The sequence below is a fragment of the Poecilia latipinna genome, unplaced genomic scaffold, assembly GCF_001443285.1.
Source record: "Poecilia latipinna isolate Pla-1442-1.1 unplaced genomic scaffold, P_latipinna-1.0 Scaffold85, whole genome shotgun sequence".
NCBI classification, from domain to species: domain Eukaryota; kingdom Metazoa; phylum Chordata; class Actinopteri; order Cyprinodontiformes; family Poeciliidae; genus Poecilia; species Poecilia latipinna.
In genome coordinates, this window is record NW_015112701.1 from 492,080 (window position 1) to 503,479 (window position 11,400).

The 11,400-nt window shown below is 48.0% G+C and overlaps 1 protein-coding gene and 1 long non-coding RNA gene across 2 annotated transcripts in view; one reads left to right on the top strand and one right to left on the bottom strand.

Annotated features, from left to right (window-relative positions):
• LOC106939378 (uncharacterized) overlaps window positions 1-6,597 on the top strand; it is a 16,407-nt gene extending 9,810 nt beyond the window's left edge. Inside the window, exon 3 of the long non-coding RNA XR_001422828.1 lies at window positions 6,584-6,597. This is a non-coding gene — a long non-coding RNA (uncharacterized LOC106939378). The remainder of the gene's footprint in view (window positions 1-6,583) is intronic.
• znf296 (zinc finger protein 296) lies at window positions 995-10,863 on the bottom strand. Its single transcript, XM_015021754.1, has 3 exons — window positions 10,525-10,863; window positions 7,130-7,483; window positions 995-3,014 (listed from the first exon to the last, which is right to left on the bottom strand). Exons 1-3 carry the CDS (start codon window positions 10,823-10,825, stop codon window positions 1,360-1,362), a joined length of 2,310 nt encoding a protein of 769 aa, XP_014877240.1. The 5' UTR covers window positions 10,826-10,863; the 3' UTR covers window positions 995-1,359.
• Between the last annotated feature and the right edge of the window lie 537 nt (window positions 10,864-11,400).

Consider the following 11,400-nt stretch of genomic DNA (forward strand, 5'->3'; position numbering starts at 1 on the left):
AAGCGGGTAACTAACCAAACCGATTCCAGAAGCGGGGGGGGGGGGTATAATTATTTTGACTGGAAATTATTGGAGTCACAGGTTGAATCTGGTCCAGATGCTGCCAGCAACATCAGAAACCTCTGAACTGACTGGGACAATAACCTCACGTTTGCCGGACGAAAACCCCGTTTTTTCTCCAAACATCCAGTTCTGACCCAAATCTGTGTGTAAAAAAGTGTGATGGGACCACAGTGAAAGATTTGGGTCCTGATTCCAAAATGTAGATTTGGCACCAAAACAGCAGCATCACCATGGAGAGACATGGTGGTGGCACCATCATGCTCTGGGGGTTACTCGTCTTCTATGGGCACCAGTCACTTTTTTTCAGGTGTTTGCTACAATGGTGAAGATGGGTTTTATCATTCACGAGTCAAGAGTCCACTAAAACGATTCCACCAGAAGAACAGAAAGCTCGAGTAACGGTTTAGTCAAAGTTCAGAGCTAAAGCAATTTGAGGGGGGTTCAGAGCTGTGGAAATGACATGTCAAATAATTCAGACTGAATGTTGAAACTGAACTAAAAAGTGCTTCAAACTTTTAATTTGGGGGTGCACAAACAGGCTACTGGGCCTTTTTTAGTTTTGCAGTTCGCCCTCCAACACGTCCATTCGTGTTTTTAAATGATTCGTCACGGTCTCATCATTTCTAGGTCACAGAATCTTGGCGTTTCGACAAGGGTGTGTAAACTTTTTTCTTTTTTTCACATCCACTGCAGCATCTATTCACAAAGTCAGGAGCACAGCCTCGCTCGGCCCCATGGGACTTGTAAACATTAAGTGACAAGTGTTGTGACAAGCAAGCGGCTTTAAAAAGTGTGTGACAAACTACAGGCAGACAGTGTTTGGATTCATTTCAGCCCTGCGGCGGCTCCAAAGTCTTTAAAAGGTCTTCTCCACAGAGAACAGCATGATCTGACCTCTCCACACTCATCAGTGCTCAACAGCATTATATTGCTTTTTAATTTTTTTTTTTTTTACACAGCATAATCTCTTCTGATTGGGTTGATGCGTCGCCATCTGTCCAGTGGGTCGATACAGACATGAAACGCTCTTGTTCTCTTGCATTTTGCGCTGCAGCATGGTGATCAGTTTCCTGTGTTGGTGTGGACTGCGGCAGTGCACTTCCTGTTCACGAGGTATGGTAATCTCCCTGCTGAATGTCACGGACTTGTTTTTCTCTGTGGTCTGAAGAACTGTAGGCACTTAGTTTCAGCCAGCAGCTTTGCTGTCGATTATGAATAACTGCTGGCTGCAGCGGGCCTCGGTTGTTGCGACCTGCTGCTGACAGTCATGCGGCGTCTCCGCCACTTTAACCTGATTCAGTGAGCAGAAGCCAAAGCTAGGCTCGCCTCAGCAATGCTTTCATGTGGAAGATCCTCCACTGCTGCTGGACTCCCTCTACCTTCTTCCACCTTCATGTCTTTTTCTGCGTAACCCTGCGCCTTGCTCTCCAGACCCACCTCATCCTCCTCCATCTTCACCACCCCGACTCCCGTTTCCTCTCCCGCTCTCAAAGCGGCCAAGGTATCTGCGGCGCTGGCCTGCGCGTACGCCCCAACGTTGGCGTGGCTCAGGCCATGGACCTTCTTCAGGTGTTTCTCCAGGGTGGCGTACACGGTGAAGGGCACGGCACACAGCTGGCACAGGAAGGAGGCCTTGGCCCCCTGGGCACCGTGGGTCTTCATGTGGCGAGTCAGCTTTGAGCTCTGGGCGCAGGCGTAGTTGCAGAGGCCGCAGCGGTACGGCCGCTCACCCGTGTGGCTTCGGCGGTGCACGGTCAGGTTGCTGCTATTTCTGAACTGCTTACCACAGAACTCGCAGGCCTCATCTTTCTTCTTCTTCCCAGCGGGACCTGGAGTGGAGTTGGCGTTCGCGCCGGCGATGGCGGCTCCTGCGGCGCTTCGCCGCTCAAAGTCTCTCTGCCACTCTTGCACGCCGGAGGCCCACTCCTTCTCCCTCTCAACGAGTTCTCCTTGTTCGTTCTCCCACTCTCCAACCCCCCGTGCTCTCTCGCCCATTTCTGGGCGTTTGGGCGTGCAGTTGCCACTGGCAATGCCGCTCTCCCCGCTTCCTCCCGTATCTCCGCTCTCTAGGGAGCCTTCGGAGGGGCTGGCGCAGGGCGACGCGGGCTGCGGCTCCCCCTGCCCTTCCGCCGCCTCCTCGCCTCCGGCCCTGTGGTTTGGGTAGAGCCTCAGCAGCTCCCTGTCCGGTGGTCTGAGATGGGAGTTCAACAGCATTAGGCCTGAAGCTACGGTCGGGTGCTTGGGGAGGGTCAGATCCAGCTCTTTTCCCATCATCCCTGGCCCCTGAAGCCTTCCCCGGGCCCCCTGCCTCCCAGTATCCTCCTCCACCAGAACCGCCTCCACCGACTCGCACCCACTTCCTCCGCCTGCAGCCTCCCGGTGGTGGCCCCTGATGTGGCGAGCGAGCTGCCCGCTCTGAGCGAAGGCCTGCCCACACACCCCGCAGTGATAGGGCCTGTCGCAGGCGTGAGTCCGGCGGTGGGCAGACAGGGCGCGCAGCGAGTGGAAATTCTGGTCGCACAGCTCGCAGTGAAAATCAGCCTGGAGGGCGCCAGGCTGAGGAAACGTCGACGCTGCCGGCGGAGACGAGGACGGAGACAACACGGGCGCCATGGGGGAACTGAGGCCTGTGTTGTTCCCCTCAGCGAGTTCCCGGAGTCGCACGGAGAAGTTCATGGCCTGGAGGCTAGCTTGGTTCTGACGCGAGCGCCACTGGGCGGTGGGCTGGAAGGCGGAGGCGAGAGCCTGGTTCAGGTGGCGCGGGTCCAGAACGGCTGCTGCGGACTTGTTCTCTTTCAGACCCTCTCTTCCTCCCATGTAGGTGTCGTCGTCCTCATCCTCCTGGTAGATGCTGAAGGAGTGCGTGTGCTGGGCGTGTTGGAGCAGCGCCCACGCCGAGCAGAACACGCCGTCACACTGAAAGCAAGTGAAAAAGGCGGGCTCTTCGCATCCTGCAAGAAGAGAAAAACCCCGAGTTAGTGGACGGACGATACAGTGAAATGTTTATTGAAACATTTGAGCTCCACCTGGGAAAGAAAATTAAAGATTAATGTCCACTTGGGAGCAACTTTACGGAGCTGTAAACTGAGCAGTTAATTTCTAAGAAAGTGAATTAGCTGCTCCTTTGCAACAGTGCAGATGAACATCATGTTTCGTTTTCATAAACTGTTTGTTTCCCTTCAGCCTAATTTGGTCTACGTCATCATAAAAAAACAAAAACAATACAAGCAGTGTTCATGAACAAAAACTATGATGCAACTGAATTAACAAGTGTTTGATCCAAATAAATCATCTGGCTTAAATATAGAAAATTTGACACAGAAACTACCTTGCACAAACAAAAATCACAGAACAAGCATAATCTGAAAGGTTAAGGGTCATTGTGGATAGCAAATCTCATTGTAAAAACTTATTCACACATTTTATATCAAGCAGAGTAAACAAAAGGCTCGTTTTGAGTCTGAACGTCCTATTGTGGTCGTGTTACAGCTTTTCAACTGGACTTTAACTAGGCCTTCAAAAACATTTGTTATCTCAGTCGTTCAGAGGCCGACCTGAAGGTTTGCTTTGGATCTCTGTCCTGGTGAGCCGAATTCAGAGTTTCAATCAGGCAAAGAATCAGAGCAACCCCACCAATAGAAATTCTCCATTTTCTATTGTTTTTATTTGATCTGAATCACTCCATGTTGGACTTGTTGTGCATAAAAAGCACTCCATACGTAAAGACTGACTGTGGCTCATTACGATTTCAGCATTAAAAGTATTAAAACGTTCAAAATTCTGTAAATTTTAAAACAGTATTAAATGCAACATGGTCAAAAATGTTTGTTTTGGTTTGTTTTTTGCTAATTTTATTCTTTAAAATCAAGAGAAATCACCCCCATCTGGAGGAGGAAACTAAATATGGGCTCCGCTTTTCAGACCAGAAGGCTTGATTAGCATAGATTCAGGGAGGTTGCAAAAAAATAATAAATAAAAAAACATGTCATGGCAATGCAACAAACTGCTCATATGTGAAACTCAACCTAAGGTGAGACAGAAGAGTTGAGAATTACTTGGTTTCATCGCTACAAACAACCACTTTTAGGGACATTGAAATATTTATCGCAGCCATTTTTAATTGATGAAAGCTGTGCACGAGAACGAGGATGATGCTGAAGCCAAATCTCGGAGAGCGGGGCGAAGAAGAACCTCACCTGGACGAAGGAAGGGAGAAGTGAAACAAAGTACATCTGGAGATATTTTTATATAGCTTTGTCTCCTAACTGAGAGCAGCGCGCCAATTAAGCTGCAAATTGCTAATTAGCAGAATGCAGAAAACGAACGCTTTATGCAAATCGGGCTCTGACTCAGCCTGCTTGACAAATGAGGCCTTTCTGCATAAATCAGAACTGGCGAGAAGATCCCCAAATTGAAGGGAAAACTGTTTTTAAAACACTTTTTCTTTGGAGAGGTTCAAAGCAGACTCTGGTATAAGCCTCTTTCATGTTTCCTCAAGTCAAATCCTTCTGTATTTTATTGGAGGATGGGGGGGAGGAGGGGAGGAGATTGAAGATGAAAAAGAGAGCAACTGTTTCGTTTTTTTTTTTTTTTTCCCCCTCGTCGCCCTCCCTCTGTCTGGAGATGAGAGGAGCTGCGGTGTTCGTGTCCTTTAACCTAGCCTGAGGAGAAAGCCAGGAGAAGTTGAGATACTCCTTAAAGAGAGAGAGAGAGAGAGAGAGAGAGAGAGAGAAGAGCGAGAGGAGGGAAGATAAACAGAGAGATAGGTAGGTCAGGGCTCGGGAGATAAAGAGAGAATGAGATAAAAAAGATTGTAATGTAGCACGGAGGGGGGCAAAAGACACCAGGAAAATGTGTCACCCCTTCGAATTGTACTCTAGACCCATCCTCCAACCTCGACTCCCCCTAAAAAGAAACCCCACCAAATCTTTCCCTAAGGGTGAGGGTGAGGAAGAGGAGGTGGTGAGGAGGGTGGGGGGGGCGGCTTTTGTCTTGGGGTCCTGGAGAGAAACACAATACCCGGCCGGTTTCGCTTTCCTCTGCTCACTCCTCCTCTTTTTGTAAGGATTCCCATTTGGCCCAGGGTAGCACTTGAATATTAAGCAGAAGCAATAACTACTAATTAAAAATGCAGATTGGCTGGGAGCACTAACGAGCAGCAGGCAGAATCTCTTCTCCCTCGGGAGGCGGAGGAAAGAGAAAAAAAGAGAGAGAGAGAGGAAGATGAAGAAGAGAAGGAGGAGGGGGATTGAAAGAGGGCAAAGCGAAAGTGTGCTGAAGATGCGGGGGAGGAAATGGGAAGGCGCAAAAAGAAAAAAAAAACAAACAAGGAGAATAAATAAAAAGGAATGAGACAGATGCACGCGGCTGCTCAGTAATCCATCCCCCCGTTTTCTCCTCCATCAGGCTCTGAATGAACAGAGAGCTGCCGTTTGTCGTTTTTTTTTTTTTTTTGCTCTTTCACTTGCAGTCATTTCAGGAGTCAAACCTCTGCAACGAGGTCACTCCGCACACCCGGCGTTTTAGCTCAAGGTACGCATGTAAAATGTCAAACTCTGAACCAACATGGATAAAAATTTAATCCAAACTTATCTCCTGCATTATGCACAACCTGTCATGCTCTTTTTCCTTTTTTTTTTTTTTTGACCACCCTCTGCTCCCTCACCGTTGTCCTGTGGGCTACTCATTGCTGCAAACCCACTCGCAGTGAGGTGAACGTTTGGACAAACGGAAACGCTGCATGCATGCATGCGTCCTCTTGAGCGTTGACACAAAGGAAGGAACTGCCAACGTGTGGCGAGCGTTTAACAAAAAAAAAAGAAAAAAGAAAAAGAGCAATGGGGCGCTCGTACCTGAGATACAAACGTTCATTTCACAACCCGACACCTCTGACCTTTGCGAGGAAATCCATCAACTCTTATAAACTTTCTTGGTGCCACTTTACCATAAAGCTAATAAGTAGTTCATGGATATGTAATTAATTCATATCTAAACTCTTTATAAATCATTAATTACTGTTTATTATGCATTAATTAAGACGGAGGAGGCAACAAAATCTACCGTTTTTTTGCCAAATGGGGAGTCAAATCTGTTCACCTAAATATTTTATCTTGAGTTGTTATACTAAACATTTCAGACTGACTCAGAAGCACAGTAAGCATTTCTAAACATAATTTTCTAGCACAAAGTTTCCTTCTCATCCTTACTTGGTGCATACTAAACAGTTATTAATTATATAAAAACTGATTACAGATGAATCTATGAACTATTTATTAGCCATCTGTAAGAGGAGCCTTTTTGTAAAGTGGTACCTTGTTTTCATCTTGCTACATAAAATTATTCAGCTGGATTTTAATGAGGATTCAGGGATTTCTGATCTACCGCACCGTGAGACTGTATTGGGCCGCAGTCACATGTTTGCTTCGTCTTCGCTAAAGGACGCTGCTGGAGAAGCGTAGAAAAGCAGCCTTTAGCGAAGAAAAAGACAGAGCGGCTGCTGGCATATCACACACAGTTTAAGGCAGAACAAGAAGAGAGACGAGATGGGATCGTCCTTTTGAAAACAGGCAGAAGGAGGAGGAGGAGGAGGAGGAGGCTCCCAGGAGCTCAGGTGGCTCAGCCCGGGGCTGATCGGTAGGAGACAGCTGAGGAGCTGACGCAACGTCCTCCATTACGGTGTCATGGCGGCCGGCGGGGCCGTTAGACCCACTCCGCTGGCCGAGGCGGAGCATCATGGATGACAGGCAGGAAGAGACATGTTTACCTGGCCACTCCGCCTCAGAGGCCGACAGCCAGGGAGACGGGAAGGAGCTCAGGTGCTCGGCGCAGGGCCCCGGGGGACCCGCGGTGCCCTCTGAATGTTCCTGACGCCTATCCTTTCCACGCAATTAGCCCGAGTGTCACTAACTCAAGCGGGTGCACTAATGGCAACGGCTAGCTAATGAGCTGGGCTCGAGGGGGAGGAGGAGCGGTTGTTAACTGAATAAAAGGATGACTGGAAAAAAAAAACAACACAAAAACACAGACTCAGTCGTTAGCAACCTGCCACCTTGTTGTGGGGCCTCACCTGGTTTGCTGAGCTCCGCCTTCACGCTCAAGCCGGTCTCGTCCCCCCAGGACCGGCCCCTGGAAGCCCCTCTCCGGAGCTCGATGAAGCCGGGCTGCGGCTCCACACCGGCGACCCGCTGGCGCCCGGCTCGACCGGCGGGTGATGGGGGCGTGGCCCCGGAGCCCGGGCTCCTTGAGACGCAGCCACCCTGCTTGTGCTGGATGAAGGCAAGGATGTGGGCCAGGGGGAAGGCCTGGCTGCACTGCCCACAGGTCAGGAGGTCATCCTCTGGGGCTCGGACCTGTGGAAGAGGAGGAGGAGGAAGGTGGTGGTCGCCTGGCGGGTCGGCAGCTTCCTCCATATCACAGACATCTGAGGAAGAACAAAAAGGAGCAGAGGAATTTGAATTTGAACCAGCAGAGGCCTACGAAAAGTGTTCACACCTCATTTGATGAAAAAGCAGAATTTGCATAATTGAGTGAAAGTAAAATTGCTTCCTGTATTTGTATTTATATGCAGGTGTTCTATGTTACGTCTTTACCAGCTTTGAACATTAGAATGAATTTTCTGCTCACTTCGTAAAAAATACAATGAAAACTCACTCAAACTCAAACAGACTTCAAACCTTAAGCGGTCTCTCCATCCATATTCCCATCGACTCTGACCGGCTTCCCTTTCCCTCCTGAGGACAAACATCCCCACAGCATGATGCTGCCACTACCACACCGGGGGAGGTTTCTTCATCTCCGACACACATGCTGTTGCATCCCAGTCACAAAATGTTGTCCTGTTTGCCCAAAGCAGTTTCCTCCGCATGTTTTCTGTCCTTTGACTGGACTCCCTCTTCCTCCTGGCAGTGTTTCCAGATGTCTGGAGCACTGCAGCTCCTCCAGAGTTACCCAGAGCCTCTGGGCTGCTTGTGCAGACGGCCACGTCTTGGTTTTGAGGTGATGCATCGAACGGCGTTCACTGAGACTTTCAGGACTATGAATCTTGTGCCACGACCTAAATCTGCTTCATCTCTCTCCATGTGGCTCACTGACCATCTTTGTGATCCCGTTTCCTCCAACAAACCTCTGAGGCTTTCATAGATCAGCTGGATTTATACCCAGATGAAATAATTAAAGAAATCCACACGATGAATTTCTGTTTCAAAGAAAACAAAAAGGAATACCAAGCGTAATTTTTCCTTCCTCTTCACAACTGTGCACTATTTGTGTTGGGGTGTGATGGATACTTCTCTTAAGCAGAGTAAAGAACATTCCTGGATTATGCTTAAACTTCTGAATGTAATAAAAACAAATTCAAGCTTTTAAAATTCAACTTATTTTGTTTTTTCCTACGCTGAACAGATCATTCCAGACATCTGACAACTCTGGTTTGACATGATGTTTTTATAATTGCATTAGAAACAAACCAACCCCCCAAACCCAACTCATCTGAATCACATTATTTCCTGGCTGGCTCTGATTTGCAGGTCATAAAAGAAAACGCATCAAAAACGCCAAACTCCCATCACTTTTGGTCTTGACCCACAGACAGCTTGTACCATAAAGCTTATCCGTCTATCGAGACTCTGACAGAGGGAAGATAATTGCCCCCCCCCCCCCCCTCAAAAAAAAAAAAGTCGAGATCGGTGCATTTTCATGACCGTAAATCTTTCCCCGTTAGAAGCATGTAAACAGAAAACACTTCACTCTCGTCGTTTGAAGTCTGATCCACTACAAAGCCGGGCGTCTCAATTAACTTCTAAATGAAGTTGGGTTTTAAGTGCTGCACGCAGCCACGGTTTTTGGTGCGCTCCTCTAAATTACAGACAGAGAGCAGCGCTGACCTCAATGGAACAAACAAACAGGCCTGCTGATTGAAAGTGCTAGTTTCACTTATAAGCTCAACGAGGCCAATCTGCTCAGCCAACGCTGACCACTTCCTTTAAAAACCAGTTACAGATCTGTGCTCGTTCCGGCTGGGTGCAGCACAAAAGAGCCCAACGGTCCACCAGAGCACAAACCTCCTGTTAATAAAATGACTCGCCCTCTGGTAGAGAGATGACTGAACTAGAAGAAGAAGAAGAGAGAAGAAGAAGAAGAAGAAAGTGAATGATCGCGGCTGAGGCGTTCACCTTTCACTCAACAGAAAATGTTGCCTTACCAGCCACATGCAGCGGGAGTTTCTCAACAGGAAGTGGATTGCAATAAAAGAGAGAAAAAAAAGTGACTGAAGGTGTCTGAGATAAGAGAGCAGCCACGTCTTTTTTTCTTTTTTTTTCCTGTGTTCACACCAAGTACTGAGGGAGGAGGGTAACAAGTTGACAAATCTAATGTGGTCCTCGGCTTTGAATACAACCACAGAGCGTCTGTGGACAAAGCTTCAACCAAACCCCCTGAAGAGCTTGAGTAAACTCACACAGCTCAGGTAGAGAGAGAGAGGAGGAGGAGGAGGAGGTGGGGGGTCAGGAGTCTGTTGCTCAACACCGGTCATGGGCACACCTGAATCCACCTGCCCAGGCCGGGCAGCCTGTCCGTACAGGACAGGTACAGACAGTACAGTCTGAAGTCGGATCTCAGCGGTTGTTACTCAAAAATGTCACCTTTCCTGTTTCAGGCCTGCGCTGTTTGTGCAGACTTGCAAGGCGCGGTTACACGCGCATGCCCGCACTAGTGCGTGCCCGCCCGTGCGCGCGCGCGCGCACACACACACTATACAGGGTTGAGTCAGGGCCTGTGGTCACAGCAGACACGCACCACTGGTCTGCAGTGGAGAACTGTAAAAAATGATTCTCAGCTCCCCGTCTTCATTTCCTCCCTGTGCTTATAAAAGTAATAATAATGTGAAATAAGTTCACTTTTATGTTGTTTTGGTTTTTATTTTCAATTGGGGTTTTTAATTAAAAACGTCAGGAGGACTCGTTTTGAGGAGCCGGTGTATGTGCGGGTCTTTTTTTTTCAATTATTATTATTATTTAAAGAAACCAACCTTTCTGAAAACCGTTTTGATTAATAATCTTGTTCGGACCTGTAGCCTCTGAGTAGAGCCAATAAACCGGTCCTTCCTCTGTGGGAACTGCTGCAGCAACAACACCGACACTCACCAGGACAAACGACGCGGACATTAAAACCGAGCGCTTCTTCAAACATGTCCCTTTAAACTCCAACGCTACACGTTCAAACGACACTTCACCGGCGGCAAATTAAACACAAAACACACTTTCAGGATGTGACCCTCGTGTCTGAGAATTGCCAGCGAATCAATTATCCGTTTAATATTGCTTATTAGTAATTGGATACAAATAAGCGCGTAAGTTTGAACCACAACGAAACACAAGCCGGATATTAATAAGTTTTTACGAAAATATATTTAAAGGAAAAGAAAAGAAAAAAAAAAACACTCCAACGTGTTCCCTCCTGGCTTACCTTGAATCGCACTCAGGTGCTGCGGTCGGCTCCCAAGTTTGCGCCTGGACATCGCGACGCCTTGTCGGGCACCTTTCTGGGTCCCAAACCCCCCTAAAAAGCAGAACCCCCCTCCCCGCCCGTCCAGCTGCTTCGGCTCCGATAAGCTGACCGAGACTCCACCGGCGGGGACGAACTGATAAGACAAGACTAGCTGGCTGGCCTCCGCCTGGACTGGCGCTGAGCGGGTGGAAAGCAGGCAGTAGCGTTCAAGTTCACGCTTCTTCCCCCCGCAGCGAGTGGAGAGGGCAGAAGGGGGCATGGGCGACCGAAAGCACCGCCCGCCCCAGCCGACCCTGACCCCGCCCTCCTCTTGTAAAACTCTCACTCTTGCGCCAATAAATTATTAGACTAAATCACCTTAAAATGTTGTTATACTTTCAGAACAGTCTTTGTGGTGTTTTCTGAGATTTAACTGATTTTCTTGTTTTATTTCTTCTTCTTTTTTTATGCTGATGGTGAGAGCGATTTGATCACCATCACCATCTGGTTCCTCCTCAGCAGCTCAGAGGAACTAACCTCACTGGCTTTCCACAGGTGTCTCTAAACAACCAAACCGGAACCAGCTCACAATTCACTTCTGCTTTTTCCTCTTGACCAGAGGTAGCTCCCTATTCAGCCATCAAAATGGAGAAACACGCTGATGAATATGAATATGATTATAGTTACGGAACGGTCAAAAGAGAAACAGAAAAGGGTGAAATGAGATTTGTCGCCACCTACTGGCGAAAAATAAATCGCACCTCTGAAAAACAAGTTTCACCTGGCTATAAATTAGATAACCGAAAAGTTAGCTTTTTCAGCAAGTATTTTATATATATATATATATATATATAT